Raw genomic sequence first — 26507 nt, forward strand, 5'->3', positions numbered from 1 at the left:
CCCCAAGTATCTGTTTGTCCCCCCCAAAATAAATAAATAAATAAATAAATAAATAAATAAATAAATAAATAATGATTTGAACAAAGTGTTTGTTGAAAACGGAGATTTTTGGGGCCGGAGAGATAGCATGGAGGTAAGGCATTTACCTTTCATGCAGAAGGTCATCGGTTCGAATCCCGGCGTCCCATATGGTCCCCCGTGCATGCCAGGAGCAATTTCTGAGCGCGGAGCCAGGAAAAACCCCTGAGCACTGCCGGGTGTGACCCAAATACTACAAAAAAAAAAAAAAAAAAAAAAAGAAAACGGAGATTTTTGAAGAAGTTTTCTTAGTTTCAAAAATCTACGTATCTTGAGAGTCTAGCATGTCCACCTTTAGTCCCATGGACCTTCTCCATGTACACTGAGACCAGGCACAATATTCTCAGGACTTGGCCATGACGCTTTAATGCAGTCCCTTGGGGTGCAGTGGGTGAAGCTCAGAAGCTAACTCTGACTTTGCACAGTTGTTTCTTGTCCTAAAGCCAGAGCTGTTTGAAAAGGTGACTCTTCCCCTAGACCACGACACCCTCCTTGCCCTCCAAAGCCTCACACCCTGGCCAAAAGATACTGGGATATTATTATTATTAATTATTATTTTTTTGGGTCACACACAGAAGCGCTCAGGGATTACTCCTGGCTCTACACTCAGAAATCATCCTCAGCAAGCTCAGTAGACCACATGGGATGCCGGGATTTGAACCACTGTCCTTCTGCATGAAGGCATACATCCTAACGCTGTGCTATCTCTCTGACTCCTATTATAAATAATTATTATTTTGTTGGTGCTCCTAGCTCTGTGCTCAAGAATTACTCTTGATAGGCGTGGGAGACCCTATGGTATCTCAGAGATCAAACCCAGGTTGGCCACATGCAAGGCAAATACCCTCCACACTCTGCTATTGCTTCGGCCCCACTTTTTACTATGCTTTAATTTAGTAAAGCCCTTGCTTTCCTCCCACCTACATGGAGGAAAATCCAGGTAAAGAGGGGGAAGTTGTCGGGATCTTAGGGGAGGAAACAGTAGTCGGGTAGGCTCATTCCAGCTCATGGTGACACAATAAACACCTCAGCCTTGCCTTGGTGTCTGCACCTGAGTCTGGATGGGTGCAAGACTACAGGGCTGGTAGGACCTTGGCATATGAGAATCTTCCTATTTCCCAGATACTTCAAGGACCTACTCGCAGCCCGAGGAGGACAACACAAGGGACAATCCTGTGAGTGAGTCCCCTTCTGCCTGCCATGTCATGAGGACCCACACTATCATTGTGACTCACTTTGGGAACATGTCAGCCCCCCAAGAGTCAGCTCCCTCTGCCCGGCACCCCGTATAGCACTGCCCCAACACCACTTCCCACAGGTGCCTCCTGCCTCTGAAGCCTCCTTCCAAACCCCTTTTCCTGGGTCTTTTTCCTTTTCCTGGCTAGTGTTGTCTACAGAACAGGCAGGATGAAGACCCCCAGGGATTGATGACCAGGTGAAGGATTCAGGACTTAGGCAGGGAGTGGGCCCTTGTCCCTCCCATCAGGGGCTCGGCTGGATGCACAGGACAGAAGGACAGATGGAAGTGGACAAACAGGTAGGCAGGCAGGTGGATCCCTCTGTCTGGGCCCCCAACATATCCCTAACCTTATTCACTCCTGACCCCCAATTCTGCTGCAGGCAGCAACACCTGAGGCCCCCCAGAAAGTGACCTACATGAATCTAAACCAACTGGATTCTGCACAAGAGACCACAGAACCCTCTTCCTCCCTGTCAGAGGAACACAACGTATATGCTTTTCTGACTTCCACTAGGCCAGGAAGGACCCAGGCCAGTCCCCAGGAAGCAGAGCACTGGATCCCACAAGGGACAAAATTCTCCCCATGAACACACCTAAGTATCCCAGACTATAAACCTTCCCTCAAAGCTCTTTTCCCTAAACTTTCTTTTGAGATGCTAGTCCCACTTGAATGATAAGACCCGCTGAAACCTGGGATTGGATGAGATGTTTTAAATAAAGAATAAAAGAGTCTGGCTGGGAGAAGCAGCAAAAGGACAGAAAGAAAGACGTGGCTTGGGAGCACAGGCTAGGGAGAGCTCGGCAAAGAAAGCAGATGGCAGAAAGACTCATGGCACAGAAAAGGCTGTGAGGAAGAAAGCGAGCTGACGCCAATGGATATCTTAACTGACTGCTCGTGAATTCTTTCTCGACCATTACCCTGCATCGTCAGATCTGCTTGCCTGAGGGGTTAGAGACATGGAACCTGGGACAGCCTCACCCAATACGTGGATCTTATATTTTTTATTTTTAACCCACAGCAGACCCTCCCTAATGACTTTGAGTCGGCTCTCTGAGTGGCCTGGAAAGCCCTGACGCTCACAACAAAGACAGCCAATACCTGTCTTCAGGGAAATAAAATTGAAAACAATCAGACATAAGTGTGTATGTGTCCTGAGAACTGAAGTGACAGCTGGGCTGGAGCAATAGCACAGTGAAGAGGGCATTTGCCTTGCACCTGGCTGACCTGGGTTCAATCCCTGGTATTCCATAGGGTCCCACAAGCCTGCCAGGAGTAATTTCTGAATGAAGAACTGAGAGTAACTAACCCTGTGGTCGCTGCTTTGAACCAGCTTGTTTGCTCTGCTAATTTACATTTTAGATACAATTGACTCATTGCTAGTTGTCATTGATTTTCTTGCTTCTCCAAACCACAGTTATTATCTCCCTTCCCAAAGCTTTGATTTTATTTTTTGCATAAAAGTACTATTCTGGGGCCAGAGTGATGGCACAAGCGGTAGGGCGTTTGCCTTGCACACACTAACCTAGGATTGAGTGCAGATTGATCCCCCAGCATCCTGTATGGTCACCTAAACCAGGGGCGATTTCTGAGCATATAACCAAAAGTAATCCCTGAATGTCACTGAGTGTGGCCCAAAAACCAATAAAAAAGTAGTATTCCATGTTTTAATGTTTATGGTCCTGCTTTGTTTAGTTGTTTGTTTGTTTTTTCATTTTGCACATGGTTGCACAGCACCATTTTTGAAAAGAACTTTCTGTGATCCATACTTGCATGTGTGTCTGCCTGTCTGTCTGTGATGTCTGGGCTCTCTCTTCTGTCCTTTGGCCAATACCACACTGTTTTCATTCCTATGGCTTTGTCAGATATTTTGAAATCACGACATATGATGCCTCCATTTTTGTCCTTTTCTCTAAAAATTATTGTTTGGATCTTTTATATTTCCATACAAATATCAGTGTTTGACATTTCCTTGAGCAATGTCATTTTGCATTTTTCAAAGCATTGGATATTAGATGACTTAAAGTCATGTCTTAATTTATTTTTATTTTAAGTCACACAAGTGTTGATCAGGCTTTGCTCCTGAGACCATGTGTGGTGCTAGGGATAGAACTGGGGTCAGCTGTGTGCAAGAACTTTGCAACCATACTATGTCTCCAGCTCAATATAATTTTGGTTTGTGGGTGGTTTAAACAAGATGGTGCTCAGCAGCTATCCTTGTCTCTGTGCTCAGGAGTGACCCCTGGCCATGCTGGGAGAGAATATGGGATACCTAGGGTTCAAACCCAGGGTCAGCTGCGTGCCTGGCTTCCTATACTGTCTCTCCTGCACCCTAATGTCATTTGAATAATGCTTCTTCTAGTCGTGAACCTGAGCATCCTGGTGTTTCTTTGAGGTGTGTCTTATGCTTTTCTTTTCTTTCCTTTCTTAGATATACCTCAAGTATATTGATAACATTTTGAAAGAAACTGTTTGTTTTTTGTATTTTTAGTAATATATTTATTTAAGCACCATGATTACAAGCATGTTTGTAGTTAGGTTTCTAACTTAGGGGCCTAAGCAGTGGCACAAGCGGAGGGCATTTGCCTTGCATGTGCTAACCTAGGACAAACCGCGGTTTGATCCCCCGGTGTCCCATATTGTCCCCCAAGCCAGGGGAGATTTCTAAACACAAAGCCAGGAGTAACCCCGGAGTATCACCAGGTGTGTCCAAACAAAAATAGAACAAAATAAAACAAAAAAAGATACCCCTATGAAGGGAATTTGTGTGTGTGTGTGTGTGTGTGTGTGTGTGTGTGTGTGTGTGTGTTTCTTTCCACTAACTCACTGTATAGGGAAAAACAAGAGATTCATGCATTGATTATATTTTTTGCTATCTTATTGGATTCATTCATTCTTCTAGAAGTGGTATATGTTCTATCTTTAGGGATTTTGTGTCTTTAGGGATAGAAATGATCTTACTTCTTCTTTTGCCAACGTTTTTGCTGAATGCTTTTGCTGATGCAGCTGCCTTCACTTTTGTGGCATTGGCATTGGCTTCTCCTTAACAGGGTGTGGTGGACGAAAGAGGGGTGATGAGATTTTATTGTTAAAGTGATTCATCGCCGTAATGCTAAAATTAACAAAAGACATCCTGGGGTTGCATGAGAAGAAATAATTTTGTTAAATAATTTTTAATTTTATTTAAAGAAATCACATCACGGAGTTGACATAGTTGATCATAATACATCTGTTTCCAAGTAAGTGAAAGCAAAGTTATTGAAAAAAATGGAAAGAAAAATAAAAAAGAAAATAGGAGAGAAAAGAAAGAAAAAGAAGAAAAATATAGTAGCAAGCTCATTTATGAAATTATTGTATCACCAATGAAGTCATTAATATTATTTTTGGTTTTTAGGGCCACACCCATTTGATGCTCAGGGGTTACTCCTGGCTAAGCACTCAGAAATTGCCCCTGGCTTGGGGGGACCATGTGGGACGCTGGGGGATCGAACCTTGGTCCTTCCTTGGCTAGTGCTTGCAAGGCAGACACCTTACCTCTAGCGCCACCTCACCAGCCCCTGAAATCATTAATGTAATTAATTATTAATTATTTAATTTTAAAAAATATTATGGCAGAAGGTTTAGTAAGCTCTTGTTTTGTATGTCCAGTCTGTTAAATGTGGGTGTTCCTTTAGGGATGACAGCATCAAACAAATGAAGTTTTTCAGAAATTCAATGCTATGATACTACAATTTCTAGGGGCATTACACAGCTGCAGAAACATGGATCAAACATGGCAACTGTATTTGTGGGTACATTTAAAGCTACCAGCTTTCCTGGAAGAAGAGAAATACAAGAAGGGAGCCCACACTCACTCCAAAAAATGCCCTAGTGATATCAGCCCCTAAACTGAAATACCCGAAATGTGGTCATATTGGTGTCCCCTCAGGGAATTGTAGAGGGTCAGTGATGAGGTCAGTGATGAGGCAGGGCCATCAGGGAAACAGTAACTCTGGGTGATGAAGGCAGCAAGCATGGCTTCATCAGGATGGAGCCTTGGCCCACCCATCCTCTCCCCCATCTGATGAAGTCTGTTCTGCATGGGCCAGTGTAGCTATAATCTTTCATAACTTGATTTATGTCGTGTTCAAGAAAAAAGTGAGTTTATGGAGCTGGCCTGCTTAGACCATTGAGACTGCATTTGTGGAGGAAATAATATTTAATCAATAGAGATACAGCACCTGGAGCAGCAACAGTTTCTATCAGAACCCAGAACCACACCTAGGTACTGGGTTTATTGTTGGGAATACCCAGAAGAAAACATGAGGTGCTAAGTTCATTGTCAGGATCCCCCCAAAACCATTCCTGAAGTGCTGGATTCTGGTGCTTGATTCTGAATAAGCATTATGATTGGAACACAGCAGTGACTTTGTAGTCATATTGTAGGACACTGTCTGAGAATAAGTCCCAGACAATGACATGGGCGATAAGTCTCAGACTTACCACTGTGGGTGTCTTTTTTGTCAGCAGTGACGAGCCCAGTGACCTTTGGATGGGAAAATCACACATGGGTTTGAGGGTTTCATCCTAAGTGGAAAAACTCTAAATAATCCTAGGTGGTATGGTCTGTGTGCATGTATGTTTCCATGTATATATATGTATATTTTGAATCCCCCAAATCACATATCACATCGAAAATAAAATGCTCTCCTTTAAACATTGATGCTAGCTCCCTGAAGCTGGAGCTCTAAAGAGTTTCCCTTGCTCCACAGCGCCATTTTAGACAACAAACTTCTCCCAGAACCAAAATGAAGCCATATTAAGGGCTTTGTCACCCAGCAGCTGGGTTGTTTCACCAAGTCTTCTGAAAACAAAGGCTTAAGTTAGAAAGAAAGAAAAGCAGGGAGAGCAGAAACAGGAAGTTGTGGTTAGCCATAGAGCCTGGGTAACTGGCTTCCATCTCTGATTTTCCTCCTACTGAAGAGAAGTCAATCCCCAACCAAGGCTCTGACAGTACCAAAGTGTGACAGGGTGAGATGCCAATTGCTCAATGACTGGTTTATAAGTGCTGCCCCCCTCTTCTGACTGTTCCTGTTTACAGACATAAAAATGGATGTAAAAGACAGTTAGGTCCTGAATCTGTGAAACTTTCAGTCCCCAAACCCCACAGATTTTCTTTTATTTCTATCATTTTTCTTTCTATCTTTCCTTTCCTTTCCTTCTTCCTTCTTTTTATCTCTATCTTTTTTGTTGTTGTTGTTATAGGGCCACATCCAATGGTGCTCAGGGATTACTCCTGGAGGTGCTTAAGGGACCCTAAAAGATACCTGGGATCAAACATGTTTCAGACCATATGTTTCTGGCCCTTTATAACTCTTCTGAAACAGAAATAGCACATGACAAAATGCCCACATTTTTATAGCACTGTTTCAACATGTAAAATGCCGTTCTAGGTACTCGGGGGGGGGGGGGGGGAGTATGAGATCTGAGATCAATCTCCAGAAACTTACCTCTCTCTGTCTCTAACTGTCCCTGTTTCTGCATAGCTTTGTCTCATCTCTGTCACCCCCAGACACCTCATTTTCCCCAACAGGACCCCTTGTGGCTCGACAAAACCTAAACCCTCGAAGCCCAACTCTGCCCACCTCTGAGAAATTCTCCGGCTGTCTCCCAGGGGCCCCTTCAGGCTCAGCATCACCACACCTGCCCCAAACCTCCTCTCGCCCACCCCCCTCTGTACAGGAGCCCCCAAGAAAGACATCTGCCACTGGACGACTTCCCCCTTCACACAAAACTGGGGATCGGGTGTGGCTCAAGGCCCTTCTGCTTCAGCAGCCACAGAGTAGGAAGCAGCACAGGGTCACAGGACACAGAACCGGCCCCTGGCCCGGAACTCCCAGGGGCTCTCTGGACATGCCGGCCGAGCACCGCAGGCCATGGCAGCTAGCAACGCAATCCTGGTTCTCGCTGTCCTCTTCGGCCTCCGTGAGTCTTGGGAGGGACCCCACTTCTGGCCCTGCCCTCAGAGACCCTAGACTCAGTGTGCAGGAGTCTTCTGCTCAGTTCCCCTCAACCTCAGATGCAAGTCAGAGCAGCCGGGGGCTCCCCTGGGTGGGATGCTCACAGAAAATTATTTCAGGGCTATGCAGGGGTTCGGAAGACCAGGTGCCTGCAGGTGAGTCCCCCCACGGCCTCTTCCTCAGCCCAGAGAATGGAAAGCACCTGGGGCTGTGGAGGGCTTGATGGGGGTCTGGAGAAAGGAAGACCCCTACACTCAAGCCTGATCCTTTCCAGGGATCCCCCCAAAACCCTCCATCTGGGCTGACCCAGGACCCCGGGTCCCCAAAGGAAGCTCAGTGACCATCTGGTGCCGGGGATCCCCGAAGGCATCCGAGTTCCGTCTGCATACAGTGAGGGATTCCGAGTGGGAGTACATGGAGGAGTCTCCGGCCCACAGCGGCCAGGCCTACGTCTCCCTTGGGGCAATGAACGTGCACAAGACAGGGAAGTACCAATGCTCCTACAGCAGCGCCCACCACCCCGAACAGCGCAGCGACCCCCTGGCCCTGGTGCTGACCGGTGAGAGGGAAGGCAGGGTCACCACATCCACACGGGGAGGCTGTCGCAAGAGGCTTCTAATGCGGCTGCTCCCTCCCAGGACTGTTCCCCGCACCCTTGCTCGAGGCCCACCCGAGCCCTGTGGTGGCATCAGGGAGGAGCGTGTCCCTCTCCTGCAGCTCCACCGCCGATGATCTGGAAAGCATCTTGGAAACTTCCGTCGAGAGTCAGAATATAATCCCGCAGACCATTAAGTATTTCAGTACCCAGCAAGTTTTGGATTTCCCCCCCCAATTACTCCATGAATATGCCTTTGGGAGATGTGTAAAGCCGTGCGTGTATTTGTAAGGGTGATGACTGTGTTATTTAATGGGGATGTGGGGATGTTATGTTCATTTGTGGAGGGTGATGGTGATGGGTAGTTTTGGAACCTGAATCTTTGCTGCTGCCCAATATCTTGCTGCTAGAGATAAGTCAGTAGATAGAGTTTTTGCTCAGTGTCTTTAGTCTAGACTCTTAACTTCAGGACTAGTGACAAGTGAATGGTTGAACTCTTGCATGTGTTTGGATGGCCTCTGCCTCTCTTGTTCTATTAATAAGCATTTTTATACTTTTAGAAAGACATTTTTTTCTCCATTGTAATAGTAATATTAGTTGTCAGACAGTTGGTTTAGAATTTGAAGCACTAATAAAGGAAATTACATGTTAAAAAATAAATAAATAAAAAATAAAATCATTTATTAAACTAAATCCTATAATGATAAAATAGTGCTATTTGCTGCAACAAAACTGAACAGAAGTACAAAGTCTCATGTTGGGACGTATGACCTAGAGCAGGAAGGTCTCATCTCTCAGAGATATCAAAAAGCTGAAGGAAGCAGTACAATGGAGCAAAGGAGGGGTACTCAGTAAAGAACAGAGAAGGAGGAAAGAAGAAGTAAAGGGGGAGCAGGGCTGTCTCTGTGGGCATCCATTTATGCATCCACCATCCACTTCAGAGAAGGACAAAAGGGACTCCCCAGGCTTGCACCGCTGAGTCCTTGTCATTTTGTGTGAGGAAGACAGAGGTGACAGCCTTATCTGCCAGATTCCTGGGCGTCCCTCATCTTAGGGTCCCTGAAAGACTTTTTCAAGGTGTGGGTCTTCTCCCAGCTGGCATCCTTCCTGAGAACTTCCTGCTCTGGAAAGTGAGATCCCATAATCGTCACAATAAAGAATGCTGCTGCCATCTGCCTCCCTAATGTAGGGGAACCCAGAATTTCCAGCTCAGAGCTCCCCTCCACAAGGTGCTGTGCCCTATCTGGTCAGTGTAGCCTTCTTCCTTGAAATTCCCCACACCACAGTCAATGCGGTGGACATGATTGCTGATACTGACGCTGATGGTCCCCATCTCCAGCTATTTTCATGCTAATTAAAAAAACATCTTTTCTACCACTTGCTCCTTACAATCTTAAACATTCCTACATTCTTCTGTCCGCCTTGAGTTTCCTAATCCGGGACTGGTGCCATACACAGAAGCCTCATTTTTTGTTATTTTTAAATTAAAATGTTTTACTTCATTTTATTTTTATTTAAATTAAATAAAAATTTTATTTAAAAATAAATTTAATATTTTTAAATAAAAAATAAATAAAATCAGCTCAGAAGAATGCAACGCACTCACTCAGTGTAAGAAGAAAAGTCCCATAACATGCGCCTGGAGATTTATGAGAGGAAGAAGTTTGCTGCCAGAGGGAACCAGAATGAAGAGCAAGTGGAACCCATATTGCTCACATGTTCTGGCATCCCATAAATTAAAGAAAGAATTTTCCCAATGTGTCAGCTGTGACTCCTGAAAGGCAATAGAAGGGTCTGGAGAGAGGGCACAAGCAGGACTTAAGGCATTTGCACGCAGCTTACCAGACTTGATTCTCTAAGCTCAGAGCTGGAGTCTGCCCCCAGCACTAACACCTCCAGTGTGGTCCTAAACAAGCCAGAAAACAAAACAAAACAAAACCCAGTCAAGTGTTCAGCCACAAGGACTGGCTTAATGAGGCCATTGTGACGGTGATGATGAGGCAAGCAGAGAAAAGAAGGTCAGTGCCCACTTTCGCAAGCTGTGGTCCTTACAGGGTAAACTGGCTATTTCCAGTTTCTCTCACTAAGTGATTCAAACACAAAGTCCTCATAAATCATTGAGTGAATCGATCCCCCGGCGTCCCATATGGTCCCCCAAGCCAGGAGCAACTTCTGAGCACATAGCCAGGAGTAACCCCTGAGCGTTACTGGGTGTGGCCCAAAAACAAAAAAAAAAAAAAAAAAAAAAAAAAAAAAAAAAAAATCATTGAGTGAAGCTAGGAGTCAATGTGGGAATACACTAACATGTCACACAGAAGAGGACTTTATTGGTAGCATACTGATTAATATTTTGGGCCACAGCTTCAGTTAGAACTTAGGGAAGACCATGCTCAGGACAGAAGAGAAGCCAGGGCCCACCACAGAAAAACTGCATACCCCAAACGCTACCATTTTCACTCCAGCCAAGATAGGATTTTTTGTTTGTCTCAGAGCTTACTTCTGGCTCTGTGCTCAGAAATTATTCCCCAATTTAGGGGAATCTCTGGGATGCTGGGGATCAACCTGGTTCTGTCAAGTGAAAGTCAAGTCCCCTCCCCACTGTGCTATGATTCAGTCGCCACCCTGCAAGCTTATTTCCTGGAATTTAGCTAACTTGGTGCTGCTTCAGTCAAAGTTTCCAAAAACACTAAAGAGTGTAAGTTGTAGCAGGTCAGCCCCTGAAGAGGTTGACTGATGGTGGGATGGAGAATGAGGCCCTTTTCTTCCAGCTCGGAGCACGCGTCTGCCACCCTGTCTAGCCCACGGTTCTGAGGTGAAACGGCGGGTAAACAGCTCGCAGACAATCAGGCTCATGGAAATATTTGCTTTATTCGGATGGACAAAACTGAAGTCCAAAGACTCAGATTCAGTTCCAGCCAGCAAAAGGCCCCCGCCTTCCACAGACCCTTGTTCTTATACTCCAGAGTCAGGTCCCACCCCATGGTGGGATCAGATACCAACCAATGGTGGAAGCAGAATCAGGTCCTACCCTAGGGTGGGGGCAGAATGCCAGGTCACACCCTAGGGTAGGGCACAGATTAGGGTGAGCAACATAGTAATCCCCCAAAATATTTACATACACAACAATTCCCCCTTTTGTTTTTAGTAAACAAACAATATTGTCTACAATTATTAAAAGAAAAATTAGTCAATAATAAAAGAGCGGCTGTTTGCATAAGCGCATCACAGGAAAATGTAAAGAAAAACTTCTAACCTAAGCACAGGGTGTCTAAAACCAGAAACCTGTATCAAGGAATCAACTACAAGCTCCTGAGAAGATAAATCTAAGACGTACATAGATCTTTCGAAGAGACACCAGAAAGGTTGTGTAGCAGGCAAGAAGAAGCACCTTTTCTTTATTTGTTGTTGTTGTTGTTGGTGGTGGTGGTCGTTTTTGGGTCACACCTGGCAGTGCTCAGGAGTTACTCTTTACTCCACGTTCAGAAATCGCTCCTGGCAGATACCGGCATTTGAACCAATGACCTTCTGCATGAAAGGCCAATGCCTCACCTCCATGCTATCTCTCCAGCTCCATTTTCATTCAAGTTCAGGTAGACCAGAAAGCCCATCTTTGAGGGCATTGAAGTAGGCCTTTATTTCGGAAGAAGTGGCACATACACCCTCTGCACAGTGGGGAGCCACTGCAATGATGATCAATAGGTATCTGAACTTAGTCCAAGTTCTTAATCCGGTCTGAAGTCCATAAGATGTCTGAAATTGATGTCGACTATTTATAGATGGGAGCTTAAGTCACAAACCAAAACAAAATGTTTAAGGCAGAGACCCTCCCTGTGTAAATAAACAACTTGAGGGCCCATCCAAAATGGATGGAACCTTCTATAAACCTAGTATTTTGCCTATGATGCGCCCACGCAAAAAACCCTGAGAACAGACAAAAATATCATTTGGGAAATTATAGACAATAATATCTAACTCACAAACCTAAAGTCAAGAAAGCAAAACCTTAATGTAATACAACATCGATTCCTAATATTAAAAACTAAAATAGAAAAACATTAATTACGATAGTCAAAAGAAGTGTAGTACCAAATATAACTTCAAAGGATTACAGTTATAGGAAAAACAACAGATGTAATTTCTACAGAGTTCAATACCAATCTGTAAATATGAGGGGTCTGGAACTCCAAAAAGACCGGCAGAAGACACTTGATGGGTCTGGAAAAGCGGGTTGAAGCCTTGTACAGGAGATAACATCAAGCTGAATGAAGAAGGAAGGCCAGTACAGTCATCCATGTGTTGGGGCATCCCCAAGCGTTACATCATTACATCATAAGTTGGTTGGGCTTCTGTATTTCCTTTGGGATTGGTGCAATCTTGGGGTAGCCATTGTAGAAACGGTCAACAATAGCATTTTGTATGTGGATGGAAAACCAGAAATTCAGATAGCACAGTTTAACTGGGATCCAGAGACTGTGGGTCTTGTCCATGGATCTTTTCTCTGGTGTTACATTGTGACACAAATCCCAGGTGGCTTCATTTCCAACAAGTTTGCAGCATATATGGTGTAAAACTCCAACAGTCATGGATTTCTTCTTCCCGCTGAGATCAGGAAGCTTGTAGTTGTGGGTGAAGGAGATGGGTTGCACATGTGAAATCCTGAAAATTAAAATGTTAAGGACTAGGAAGAGAGAAGGAAGGATAAGGAAGACTAATTTGGGGAAGATAAAGTTAGGAAAAAGGAAACTATATACAAAATATGCAGAACAGACAGACACTAAACAAGACATACATACACAGACTTCACAAAAAATATGGCCATAACACTCACTCATACTAAAAAATATTTGTTGGAAAGGATCCAAAATAAAGCAAAAGAAAAGAGAATTCAGCTGAATCAACTAAAAGCTCCTTAAAATGTAATAGCCGGCAATTGTTTAGATAAATCATTTCAAATTCACAAAAAAAATTTTTTTTTATGGTTTTGCCTAGCAGATCTGAAAGAGAATTTCATGCGTAATACAAACATGGAAAACTCTACTATACGTGTATATCAGTATATATACAAAGTTATTGTATAACAGTAACTTTATGATAATCAATCATAGGCAAGAAGCACTGTGAAGAAAGTCCACCTAAAATTATCATTATGTCAGCGTCTTAAAACCTAAATTGAGGGAAATAAAGCAATGATGTTAAAATAAAAAGAGTGAAAGTCGTTAAATGAGTATACCTAGAAAGAAAAACAACATTAATATGATGAGAAATTTCTCTTTCAGGTGAACCTTGACTAAATTAATTTGTAAAATTCCATGATTAACTGAGACCTAGAGCAATAATGAAATTAAGACATAAATCCATCCTACAAGGAAACACATTGGGGATTCATGATTTTCAATCTATATTCATTTATCATGCCTGTGGAAAGAATCCTAGAGCATTAATAGCAACTGATAAGGAAGTGAAATGATTATCTGGTGTTCATATTAGATCTTTAAGAAGTATAAAACAGGATGTATGCTGCTGTGGATTTCACCAATGTATTAGGGACTTTTTTGATCTTCTTGTCATCAAAATTGATCCAGTGTTGTTTTGCAGCAATTTTACAGTATGAAGTACAGTGTCCATAGTGAACTTTACCATAATGGTTTGACACCAATGATAAGTTGTATTTCTTAATCTTGCTTTTATTCTCTGAAGTGAATTCCTCTAAATTGAGGTCTTCTAAAGGAAAATATACATAAGTATGCAATTTTTTTTATTTGTTTGCCATCAAAAGCAAAACGTTTCAAGTGTATTATAAGTACTGGTGGCAGTTTCCATAAATACGTTTTCTTTGAAAAATCCCTTCTATTTTTGCAACTGTTGCACAGAACTTTGTTGTCATTTCTTAATTCTTCTTCCTTAAAAAATTCAGAGAGGCATTCCTGTAATGTACATTTATCTGTAGATGTAACAGCCAAAGACAAATGAACAAATGTCTCATAAACCTCAGACTTTTGGTGGCAAGTGAGACACTGGAGTATAGATTTGAATTGTCCTTGAAAGAGATCATAAATAATAGATTTGTGAGCCTTTTGGTGTTCTGGACTAAATTGTTCATAATTTTCATTTCCCATGAGATGTGTAGTTTTGTCTGTCATTAGATTTACAGTAAGCAAGTCCTGATGTAGTCCCTCTATTAGGAACATCAGTAGTTCGTGAGGATCCTGCTGATTGTGTCCAGCAAACTGGTCGTTAAGTAAACCAATTGTTACTTTGAAGCTTTCAGGGTTAATATATCTATGAAATCCATTTCCCATGGTTTTGATGAGCCGACAAATTCTTTGGCTAATTTACCTTCATGCCCCATCGGATTTTTCTTGTTAATATCCTTTTTATAATGATCTTTATAAAAATACTGAGTTAAGTCTGAAATATTATACAAGCATTGCAATATTGAGTTCATGTAGCAAGAGTTTCCTATATTTTGGAGCCCAGTTAAGACAGGTTCCTGTCTTTCCCTTTGCATCTCGGAGTGTAAGGGTTTATCACTACCATCAGTCTCACTCATTGTATGGTGTGTGACAGCTAAATCGTTCCCTGCCCCAGAGACCTCAGTAATATTACTGCTATTAGTGTCTGAAGTATTCTGCTTTTTCTCTGTAGGGGAGTTTGTAGTCTGAACCTGATCATTTGTGCTAGCCCGATTTCTAACAAGACGTAATGGAACCCAAAATTTCTTGGGAGGGTCATCATTTATAGAAACATAGGCATAACCCCTTCCTCTTAGGAGAAGATAGCCAGCTATCCATTTTTCATCCTCCTTGATCCAAATAGGTTTATGGGTTGTTTCTTGTCTCTGAATATCTTCTTTAAAATGTCTTTCCGCTGCAGTGTAGCTTTCCCCTTGGGGTAAGTTAAAGTAATTTAGTGTGATAAGAGTATAATTTCTGTAAATCTGTTTCATTGTTCATTGTGAGCAAGATATCATCTGTATAATTAAATATCATGGCTTGAGGAAATTTTTCACGAGCAGGACTCAAAACCTTATCTACAAAAAACTGACACATGGTTGGGGAATTCAGCATGCCTTGGGGGAGAACAGTCCATTAGAAACGTCTGCAGGGATGGGTATTATTGAGAGAAGGAACTGAGAATGCAAAACGTTTTTTATCATCTGGGTGGATAGGAATATGGTAGAAGCAGTCTTTCAGATCAATTATAATTAGTGGCCATTCCTTTGGAATAACTACAGGTGATGGTAAACCAGTCTGCAATTTGCCCATAGGTATCATGGATAAATTTATAGCTCTAAGATCCATCAAAAGTCTCCATTTACCGGATTTCTTTTTTATAGTGAATATAGGTGAATTCCATTGAGAAAAAGATGGTTCAATATGTCCTAAACTTAGCTGTTCCTCCACTAATTCTGTCAGCACCTTTAATTTATCAGTTTTAAGGGGCCACTGACCTGTCCAAATTGGTTCATCAGATTTCCATTTTATTTTTATTGGTGCTGGTGTTTTTACGGTAGTGGCCCCCACTAAAAATTTTTGGTTTTTAAATCAAAAGAAGGTTCGGGCTCTTCTGGAGCTAATGGGATGTGGAATTCTGCTTTCCACTGTTTGTGTAGGTCACGGCCCCACAGGGATGGTGAAAATGGGCCCACGTGAGGTCTGATTATTGCTTTTTGATTTTCTGGGCCGTAAAATAGTATAGTCCTCGTACTCAACAGACAGGAACTCAGGCCTCCTATTCCTTCTAGGGAATACGGGATTTCCTGAAGAGGCCAATTTTCTGGCCCTTCTTTATCAGAAATTACGGTAACCTGAGCACCCGTATCTATCATTCCATCAAAGGGTTTGCCTTCCAAGTGAAGTTTGATCATTGGGTGTTCATCTTTACATTTAGTAACCAGAGCCACGATTGGGTTTTGAGCAGCACCCGGATCTGTGCTTCCAAAACCTCCAATTCTAGTCTTATCTGAAGTCCCAAATTTGACATAAGGCACTATTACTATCTGGGCAATCGCTTCTCCTTTTTTAAAGGACCATGTAACTGGTACAGTAATAACTACAATGATTTCTCCCATGGAATCTGAGTCAATGACACCAGTGATTACTGATATACCCTTTATGTTGAGGAAACTTCTGCCAAGAATCAAACCCATGGTATCTGGGGGTGGCGGCCCTACAATGCCAGTTTCTAACATGTAAGGGCATGCTCCTGGGTAAATTGTAATGTCCTCTGGGCATAATATGTCTAATCCGGCACTCCCTGAAGTAGAGTGGATTAATTCCCTTATCGTGATGAATTTTCTTGGGCTGGGCTTGGAAGGATAATTGTCTGTGAACTTTGCCCCTGATTTGGAAGGGCCTGGGGGAAGGCCCTGTAGGCGTTTCCCTGCATCTTGTATGTGTGTTCTTGGGGAGCTGAATTTATAAGGAGACGACAATTTCTTTTGATATGTCCCTGTTTTCCACAATGGTAGCAGGCGATTTGCCTCCTGGGGACTGTGTTGAAACCTCTACTAAGGTTATTATTAATGAGGTTTCTGGATCTGCAATCTTTCGCCCAGTGGCGACCCCTTTTGCATTTTGGGCAAAGACCTGGTTTCCGGAAAGTGTTCTGTCCCCGAGGGGAGTAAGGCATTGTTCCCTTGGTAACTGGGAAGGTTTGTACTGCGTCTAAGTGGGGTGGGGGTTGGGGTTCCACATAGACATTCCGGCAGGCATAAAGGTAATCATTCAGATCTGACTTTTCATTTAATGTATTCAATACTAATCTACAGGCTGAATTTGCATTATGATAGGCCAAAGATTTTACTAGGAAGTTTCTAATCTCCTCATCTTCCACCTGTAACTTCAGAGCATCTTTAATCTTACCTACAAACTCTGCAAATGACTCATAAGGGCCTTGGGTAATTTTTAAAAAGTTTCCTCTACCAATGCTGTTAGAATCAATTTTTTCCCATGCTGACAATGCAATCTCCCTGATTAAATTTAAGATTTCCTTAGGTAAAGCTGCTTGTGTCTGAATATTTGCAAATTGATTTTCTGCCATCAATAATTCATACGATAGAGTAACACCTGCCACTTGCTTTTTCATACCATCCGGACTATATAATTTAGCTTTTACGCCTTCTGAATAGTACATTTCCCATTCAGTTCGCTGTTTAGACGACAGGCATATTTCAGCGATTCTTTTAAAATCATACAAAGTCCAAGATGAGTTATGACTCCAAAGTCTTAATAACTCCACACTGTATGGCGATTTTGGCCCATTTTCTTTACATGATCTTTTAAACCAATCTAATTCTTCCATCTGATAGGGTACATAGTTAGAAACATTTACCCCGTCTATAGGGGATAAGGCCTGATTAGCAAAATTACTCTGAATAGAGCTCTGAGACCGAGCATGTGGTTCATCGTTTGAATCTGCTCTGCTCTGCGATTCAATTTTGTGACTAGAAGGAGGCATACTTCGTGGAGTTAGCACTGGAGGTAGATCATTATCTGAGTCACTACTGTCAAGCAATTCACTAGAATCAGGCTTAACATTCTGAGTTGTTTTTCTTCCAGCAAAAATTTCTATATTGTTGATGGTGGGGCTGGATTCGTCAGCCTGCACCTTGGTCTGAGTTTTCGTCAGATAAATTTCCTTATTATCTATACTGGTTTTAGCCTCACCATTTCTACACTTTCTATTTCCTAAATAGAAATAACAGCAAATAACTATGCTCATAATAATAACGTTAGTCAACACAGAAATTCCACAAACTATGATGGCTAGAGACACTACACTTTTCATTTGAAATATAGACCACAACCATCCAACTGCAGTGATTGTCCTTAGATCAAAACCAATTAGTTTTAAACAAAATGGAATGATCCACTTGTATACTAGAGCACCAATGCGTAAGACTAAGGGTGGTAAAATCCACATGACTAACCACAGAAACCATTTGATGGTCAGCATAGGAAATTTCCAATGAAATATTTCACTTACAGTTCTGAGGGTCCAGGGTTCAGGTCCCTGTCCGGGCGTCATTATGTAGCAGATCAGCCCCTGAAGAGGTTGACTGATGGTGGGATGGAGAATGAGGCCCTTTTCTTCCAGCTCGGAGCACGCGTCTGCCACCCTGTCTAGCCCACGGTTCTGAGGTGAAACGGCGGGTAAACAGCTCGCAGACAATCAGGCTCGTGGAAATATTTGCTTTATTCGGATGGACAAAACTGAAGTCCAAAGACTCAGATTCAGTTCCAGCCAGCAAAAGGCCCCCCGCCTTCCACAGACCCTTGTTCTTATACTCCAGAGTCAGGTCCCACCCCATGGTGGGATCAGATACCAACCAATGGTGGAAGCAGAATCAGGTCCTACCCTAGGGTGGGGGCAGAATGCCAGGTCACACCCTAGGGTAGGGCACAATCACCTAATCAGATTAGGGTGAGCAACATAGTAATCCCCCAAAATATTTACATACACAACATAAGTCACCATTTCCAAGGGCCACAGTGACAGTTAACGGATTAAGCAGCGATGGAGCTACTTCATTGGCATTCAGGCTACAATGTTCAACCTCCTTCACCCTTTGAGGTACCATGAATATTAGCAGAAGTGATCCCAAAATCCCAGAGAACCCAAATCCCCAAATTTGGATTGTTCCCCAAAGTCTCTGCAGGGTGTTTGTGAATACCTCTTCCTGTTGCCTACCAGGTGTCTGATAGTGTGGAAACATGTCTGATCTACCCTCACCATAAACCAGAGACCCTTGCATGGATAAATGGGATAGGTGGATCTCAGGGTGTAGCTATTTCTCTACCTGCACTCAACACTCTTTGTAATAACTGTCAAATCCTGGGCCCATCCTTCTAGCCCTTATCCCTATTACTCTGTGTATTATTACAATAATTTTTATTAATTTTTCATAAATCCCATAGATGAGTGAGACGATTTTGTGTCTATTTCTCTCCCCCTGACTTATTTCACCAAGCATAATAGTTCCCATGTCCATCCATGTATAGGAAAATTTCATAACTTCATTTTACCTGACAGCTGCATAGTATTCCATTGTGTATATGTACCATGGTTTCTTTAGCCACTCCTCTATTATGGTGCATCTGGGTTGTTTCCAAATTCTGGCTATTATAAATATTTAGCTACTTCCCAAGGGGATGGGGAACAGAAGTTCAGGTGGCCTGGTTTAAGATGTGGGGGTCCTGAAATGAGAACTTGGACAATGGAATGTCTGTGACTGACTTATGCTTCCTTCAGGGACCCTCCCCCAGACCCACCCTCTGGGCTTAGCCAGGCTCTTTGATCAATTTGGGAATCCCATGACCCTCTGGTATTAGTGGAGCCTGGAGGGCCAGGAGTTCCATGTAGATAAAGAGGGCAGCTCATCCTGGAGCCAACAGTCCCCACAAAAGCCAGGGGACAAGGCCAAGTTATCTGTCCCCTACATGGCAGACACTTATATAGGGACATACAGCAGTATCTATATCAGCCCTGCTGATTGGTTAGGGCACAGTGACCCCAAGAAGCTGGTGGTCACATGTCAAACTCACCCTGAGAACAGATGCTGCCCTCAGGGAGGGGGGTCTGCCCTCATAGGCCGTAGGGGTGACCTTGTAACCTCTTTCCCATCCTAGGTCTCCATTTTCACAAAACTTACATTATACAAGAACTACTTTCTATGGGCTCAAGGGGCAAGAATGAAATCTGAGTTCACTCTTCAGAAGATGGTCTCTGTCTCTGTCTCTAACTGTCCATGTTAATTCATCTCTGTCTCATCTCCATTATCCTCTAGCCACTTCATTTCTCCCAGCAGGTCCCCTGGTCGCTCAGTAAATCTTACACCTCCATAGCATCACTCTGATATCCCTGAGGAATTAATTCTCAAGCTGTCTCCTATGGCCCCCTAAGCTCAACGTCACCATTTCCAAACCTCCCATCCACCACCCTCTGTAAAGGAGCCCCAAGAAGGTCATAAGGGTGAGCATCTGCCACTGGGCAAGTTCCCCGTTCACATAAAACTGGGGTTCAGGAGTGGCTCAAGGCTCTTTTGCTTCCCACAGCCACAGAGGAGGAGGCAGCGCAAGGTCATAGAACACAGAACCAGCCCCTGACCTGAAACTCCCACAGGTTCTCTGGACATGCTGGCCCACCACCACAGCCCATGGAAGCCTGCAATCTGATCCTGGGGCTCACAGCCCTCTTCTGCCTCCTTGAGTCTTGGGAGGACCCCCACTCCCAGCCCTGCCCTCAGAAACCAGGAATCAGTGCTCAGGAGCAGGTCTGCTGCTCAAGCTCCCTCAGAGCACAGACTTGACCCCCACCAGCCTGGGATTCCCTGGGTGGGATGCTCACAGATAATTCTTTCAGGGCTGTGCAGGGGTTCCGGGGACCAAGTGCAGACAAGTGAGTCCCTCCAAGGCCCCTTCCTCAGCTCAGATGATGGGCAGCTTGTGACTATGTGGGGGGCCTAATGAGGGTCTGGAGGGAGGAAGACCCTGACACTCAGGCGTGATCCTTTCCAGGGACCCCCAAAACCCTCCATTTGGGCTGATCCAGGCTCCAGGTTCCCCAATGGAAGCTCAGTGACCATCTGGTGCCGGGGACCCCAGAAGGCCTCTGAGATCCGTCTGTTTAAAGTGAGGGATTCCGAGTGGGAGTACATGGAGGAGTCCCCGGCCAACAACAGCCAGACCTACATCTCCCTCCGGAACATGAGCGTGAAAGGGCAGGGCAGTACTAATGTTCGTACAGAAGCGCCAACCACTCTGAACAGCACAGCGACAGCCTAACTGTGGTGCTGACCAGTAAGAGGGAGGGTGGGGCCACCACATCCCATGGGGGGAATGCCACAAGACACCCCTAATGCACTGCTCCCTCCCAGGACTGTTCCCTGCACCCTTGCTTGAGGCCCAACCGAGCCCTGTGGTGGCATCAGGGAAGAGCATGTCCTGTCCTGCAGCTATCTGAATAACTTGACGGGCACCTTCCACCTGCTGAAGGAGGGGGATGCTGAGCCTCAACAACTGGAGCCCCAATTTTCTCAGGGGAGGGGGAGGTGAGCTTCCTCCTGGGCCCTGTGAATGCCTCTCACGGGGGCAACTACAAATGCTACGTTTCTTATCAGTCCCAGCTCTACTCATGGCCTCTGCCCAGTGCCCCTCTGTGCCTCCAGATCACATGTAGGGACGCCCCTATTTCTTGGGCCCATACCAATACCCTGAGCTGTGCTATGATCACCTGGGTTCTCAGTGTGGGATCTGCATCCTGGGGTACATGCAGCAGGAGTGGCTGCTGTCCATGTGAGCCCCATGAGCTATGTGGCATGTCCCCTCTCTGCTACCCAGGATGCTGCTCTGTCCCCAGGTGTGTTCGACCCTCAGAAACTGCTCAGAAACAGCTGCTCTGTCCCCAGGTGTGTTCGACCCTCCATCGCTGTCGGTGCAGCCTGCCCCCCAGGTGCAGTCTGAGGGCTATGTGACCCTGCGGTGCCACTCGCACAAGTTCAACATCTTTGCTCTGACCAGGGTTTACGCACCCCCACACGACCTTCGTGGGCAGCCGAGCCCCGACTTCATTCTGGGCCCTGTGAGTGCCTCCCAAGGGGGCCAGTACCGCTGCTTCGGGAGACACCAACTCGACCTCCTATGGTCAGAGCCCAGTGGCCCCCTGGACATCCTGGTGGCAGTGGACCATGGGTGCAGGAAGGTGGTGAGAAGAGGGAGAGAGCTCAGGACAGGAGGGCACAGGGAAGCCTGGGCACCCTCAGGTCAGGCCAGTCCCTACCCCAGCCCTGTCACATAGACCCTGAACCCCTTTCGAGTGACTTCTCCACTTGTGAGCGCAGGCAGCCTGAGCAGCCACCTCTTCACCCCATTACCTCCGCAGGGCCAGGGACGGGCAGTAGCCCTGAGCTCCAGGCACTATCTGAGCCGCATGTGCCCATGGGAAGAAACTTCACACTGCGGTGTCGCTTGACTGACATCGAGGACACCTTCTACCTGGCCCAGGATGGCTCAACCACCGAACCCCTGCAGTGCCTCCTGCCCCACCCAGCCGCCCCCTCTCAGGCCAACTTCACCCTCCGAGGCTTGGGCCCTGCCCAGAACGTCACCTACAGGTGCTCCAGCTCCAACAGCTCCGCCCCCCACCTGCTGTCCCCACCCAGTCAACCCCTGTGGCTCCAGGTCTCAGGTGAGAGTCCCAGGGCTGGAGGGTCAGGGGGAAGGGGAGGTTCCCAGGTGGAGGGGTCACCACCTGGGAAGGAAGAGAGGGAGGAAGAGAGTGTCGAGGAGAGGGAGGGGCTCAAGGGAAACCAATCAAACCCAGGGCTGAGCCAGGTGGGCAGAGGTTGGATGGAGCACAGACCCCCGCCAAGAGCCAGAGGCGGCCAAGTGCCCCCAGATCACAGCTCAGAAACCAACTCCAGCAGCGGCCACCGAGGCCTGACCCCCAGTTTCCTGGTGGACAGAAGGGTGGGCTCAGAGGAGAAAGCAGGGGTTTCTCAGTGCACCCTCACTCCCCTGCATCTCCTGAGGACAAGGACCAGGAGGCCATGTATGAGGGAAATAGAAAGCCTGTCTAGAGTACAGGCGGGGACGGAGTGGGAAGGAGGGATACTTGGGACATTGGTGGTGGGAATGTTGCACTTGGTGTTGGGGTGTCCTCTTATATGACCAAAACCCAACCACAATCATGTTTAGAACCAAGGTGTTTAAATAAAATGTTATTTAATAAAAAAGAAAGTCAGGGAGAGAAGAGGAGAGAGAGAACAGAGGGAGAGAGAGAGGAAAGGAAAGAGGAAGAGAGGATAGAAGAAGACAGGAAGGTAGGAGAGAGAGACAGGGAGAGAACTCTCCTGAAGCCTGGAACGTAATGCTGGTGGTGAGTCCTTCTCAAGCACCCTGGGTGTACAGACTCTACCCTCACTGGGGACGTCTGGAACCTTGGGTGACCCTCCTTTCTGTCATCCCCCAGGTCTATCCGTCAAGAAACTCACGTTGGAAAATCTCATCAGGACAGGCCTGGGTGTTCTGGTCCTGGTGCTCCTGCTGTGTGAGGCCTGTCAGTCAGAGCCCAGACACCAGCAGGGTTGTGGCTCGGTGGAGATGAACAGCCCCTCAGACTGGAGGCAAGAACATCACTAGAGGCTCGGGACAGAAGCCAAAAGCCTGGCCTGTAAAGACTGTCAGGGGTTGTAAACATGGTGTTGCTTTTGTGGGCGCCCCCAAGACCACCTGTATTTCTGGGAACACCCTCACCATCATGTGCAGAGAGTGAGATTAGCACCTTCTTGGCAACGCTGTGAGGAGCAGTGTCATTGGGGGTGTCCCTCTCCCGGGATGAACACACACAGTTATGGTGGACTTGTGCTTTCACCTCCTCCTCCTCCTCCTCCTCTTCCTCAGGGAGCTAAGTCTGGAAAACACTCCATCATGTTGACTCAGTTCTTCTGGCTTCACTCTCAGGAAGACTCAGTTCTCTACAAATGCATCCCTGCATCTGGTGCTGTGTATTGCTAACAACTCCCTGGAACAGAGACTGAGCACCCAGCCCTTTTCTCCAGTAGTGTCTCTGTTTTTGCTTCAGAACATTAGGGGTCCAGGCAGACACTTTTTCTCCCAGCACAAGCCCGATGGTCTTGATCTTGGGTCATTTGGGGGGTGGGGGGTTGTTTGGAGTCACAACTGGTGGTGCTCAGCACTGAACTCCTGACTCTGCACTGAGGTTTTGCACCTGGCCATGCTTGGGGGACCTGAGGGAGTGCCAGCAATTTACGCATTCTATGCACTTGCCCTCTGTGCAATATTATGGCATGTAAATATTATTATAGTGGTAGTGGTCCTTATTTTGCACACATTGGAGAGGGAACAACCCCCCCCCCCAATTTCAACAGCCTAAATAAAATGCGCCTTTTCATTGGTGCCTGAAAATTGCTGAGCAAAGCTAAAGTTTCATTCATTTCTTTATTCAAAGCCATTTAACTTGGAGACATATTTGGGGTAAGTTTGTACCTTCATGGGACTCTTCGCCCCTAAGAGATAAGTGCTTTCTCCACCCTTCATCTTGGCCCAAGGTCTTTGCACATCTCATTGTTTTTCCTGTGAGAATGACACAGGACAGTCGGTCTCAAGCCTTTTAGAGAGTGTGAGAATTCGAACCATTGCTCCTAGTCCTATGGGAGTAGGTGTAGGTTTAGGGGACTATTTCTTCACATCACTTATGCCTCAGTTCAAGATACATTGTGCGGCCATAGCAATAGCACAGCGTGTAGGGCATTTGACTTGTATGCAGCCAACACAGGTTTGATCTCCAACATCCCATAGGGTCCCCGAGCCTAGCGGGAGTAAACCCTGAGCGCCTTCAGAGTGCCCCTCACCCAAACAAAAATATACATATGAACCATCATCTTAGTGGGAGGAGATTATCTTTATATCACCTTTCTGGGCCGAGTTGGTCCCTGTATCTGTTAAATGCTATGACTAGGGGTGTGGTGCCTGGGTTATGGTGTCCCCCAATTCCTCTTGAGCTGGCAGATGTGATTTCCATCTCCAGCTTTTTTTTTTTTTTTTTGCACTAATAAAACAAACCTGTCTTTTCTTTTCTTTTTTGTTTTTGGGTCACACCCAGTGACACTCAGGGGTTACTCCTGGCTATGCACTCAGAAATTGCTCCTGGCTTGAGGGACCAATGGGACACTCTGTCCTAGGCTAGTGCAGGCAAGGCAGATGCCTTATTGCTTGCACTACCCCTCCAGCCCCCAAACCAGTCTTTTCTATCCCCTTGCTCTGTTACAATCTCATATACTCCCACATTCTTCTTTCTGCCCTTGGTTTCTTGACCCTGGATCAGTCCCATACACAATGCCACATTTTTTATTATTTTTAAATTAAAATAAACCAATCAAGTTAAATTTTAATTTAAAATAAATTAAATATTATATATTAAAAATAAAATAATATCAGCTCAGAAGGAAGCAAAGCCCTCAATCAAGGTAAGAAGAAAAATCCCATAATAGCCCCCTGGAGATTTATGCAGGCTTGAGAGGAACAAGATTCTAGGCCCAGAGTGAACTTGGGGTGAAGAGCAAGTGGAACCCAGGTTGCTTTGTATGTTCGAGAAGTCTTATAAATTAAAAAGAAATTTTTCCTAAAAAGTCAGCTGTGACTCCTAAGAGGCAAAAGAAGGGACTGGAGAGAGGACAGCAAGCAGGCTTTAAGGCACTGGTAGGCAGCTAATCAGTTTGATTCCCTAAGCTTATAGCTGGCAGTTTGCCCTCCACCAGCACAAATACCCCAAGTGTGGCCCTAAACAAACAAGCCAGAAAACAAAACAAAACAAAATAAAACCCAGTCAGGTGTTCAGCCACAAGAACTTACTCAATGAGGTTATTGTGATGGTGATGATGAGACAATTAAGTTAAATGCCCACATTTTTTTTTAGTTTGTTGGGCCACACCCAGTGACTCTCAGGTGTTATTCCTTGTTATGCACTCAGAAATCGCTCATGTCTTTGGGTTCATCTGGGATGCCTGGGGACTGAACCATAGTCCATCCTAGGCTAGCTAGCACTGGCAAGGCAGATGCCTTATAGCTTGCACCACTGTTCCGGCCCCCGAAAATGCCCACTTTAATTAACTATGCCCTTTATGGGGCAAATGTGCTGTTTCCACTTACTCACACTAAGTGATTCAAACATGAACCCCCCAGAAACCATTGAGGGAAAGCAGGAGACATATGGGAGCACACTGACATGGTATGCAGAAAACCCTTTATTGTTAGCATGATTAGTATTTTGGGCCACACCCTGCAGTGCTGGGGTGTATGACCATATTCAGAACAGAAGAGAACTTGTGGGCACCTGGGATGGGGGAGGCACTTTCTCACCTTTGACCTGCAAGGACAAGGGGTCATTGGGGTGAGACCACACATAAGAGAAATTCTGGAAGCATCCAGAGCATCTATAGGGCCTCCCCGGCCTGCTTGTGGGTGTACATGTCCACATGGAAGAAGGCCTGGTTGCCTGTGGCCCCAGGGGTGGGGCTCTCTGACCGGGAAGTATGAACCCCACTCTCCTGGATGAAATAAAACATTTCAAACTTGACACTAGAAACACAATCCAGCCGCATGTCTGTCCTGGGCTGTCCTGGGCTCAGCATGGGACCAGGCACAGCAAAGAGGGAAGGTTTGTCATATGCTCCTGGAAGGAGAAGCTGGGAGTCAGGAAGCCCCAAAATGCTCTGGGCTCTGTCCCCAGGCACAAGGCTCTCTCTGCTACACCTTGACTTCCCACAAGGTCCATCATGACTGTGTCATGGTCCTTCAAGGGTTTTTGGTAATCAATCACCAGTCATCTCCAAGGGCAGGGGTTGGCTGGGCAGGGACCAGATGTGCCCCCTCTGGTAGGAGTAGATGTACAACCCCATCCGATCTACAATCATCTGAGTGATGTTTTTCGTCATCCTTGTTCTCTCACCAACTTCAGATACTTCCTTTTTAGAGATTCAGTAGTTTTTAGCCCATGGGGGAGTGTGGGGGGGCAGAACAATAGATGGTCACAGGCTTCCTGCTGAGAATCAGGGAACCCTGCACAGCTTAGATGTGA

At 45.5% G+C, this 26507-nt stretch overlaps 1 protein-coding gene across 1 annotated transcript; it reads left to right on the top strand.

The window, feature by feature from the left end:
• Nucleotides 1-1002: 1002 nt before the first annotated feature.
• LOC126028713 (leukocyte immunoglobulin-like receptor subfamily A member 2) lies at nt 1003-23050 on the top strand. Its single transcript, XM_049787642.1, has 11 exons — nt 1003-1018; nt 1201-1253; nt 1565-1615; nt 1699-1806; nt 7196-7280; nt 7590-7874; nt 7954-8079; nt 20463-20651; nt 21319-21601; nt 21751-22097; nt 22881-23050. The coding sequence occupies exons 1-11, from the start codon at nt 1003-1005 to the stop codon at nt 23048-23050; spliced, it is 1713 nt and encodes a 570-aa protein (XP_049643599.1).
• The last annotated feature ends 3457 nt before the right edge of the window (nt 23051-26507 follow it).

Source organism: Suncus etruscus, chromosome 14 (genome assembly GCF_024139225.1).
Source record: "Suncus etruscus isolate mSunEtr1 chromosome 14, mSunEtr1.pri.cur, whole genome shotgun sequence".
NCBI classification, from domain to species: domain Eukaryota; kingdom Metazoa; phylum Chordata; class Mammalia; order Eulipotyphla; family Soricidae; genus Suncus; species Suncus etruscus.

Excerpts from the sequence above, each read along its gene's own strand:
- LOC126028713 (XM_049787642.1), top strand. Across the intron at positions 1,616-1,698 it reads AGATGGAAGTGGACAAACAG|GCAGCAACACCTGAGGCCCC; the intron begins GTAGGCAGGCAG and ends ATTCTGCTGCAG. Across the intron at positions 21,602-21,750 it reads CTGGTGGCAGTGGACCATGG|GCAGCCTGAGCAGCCACCTC; the intron begins GTGCAGGAAGGT and ends TTGTGAGCGCAG.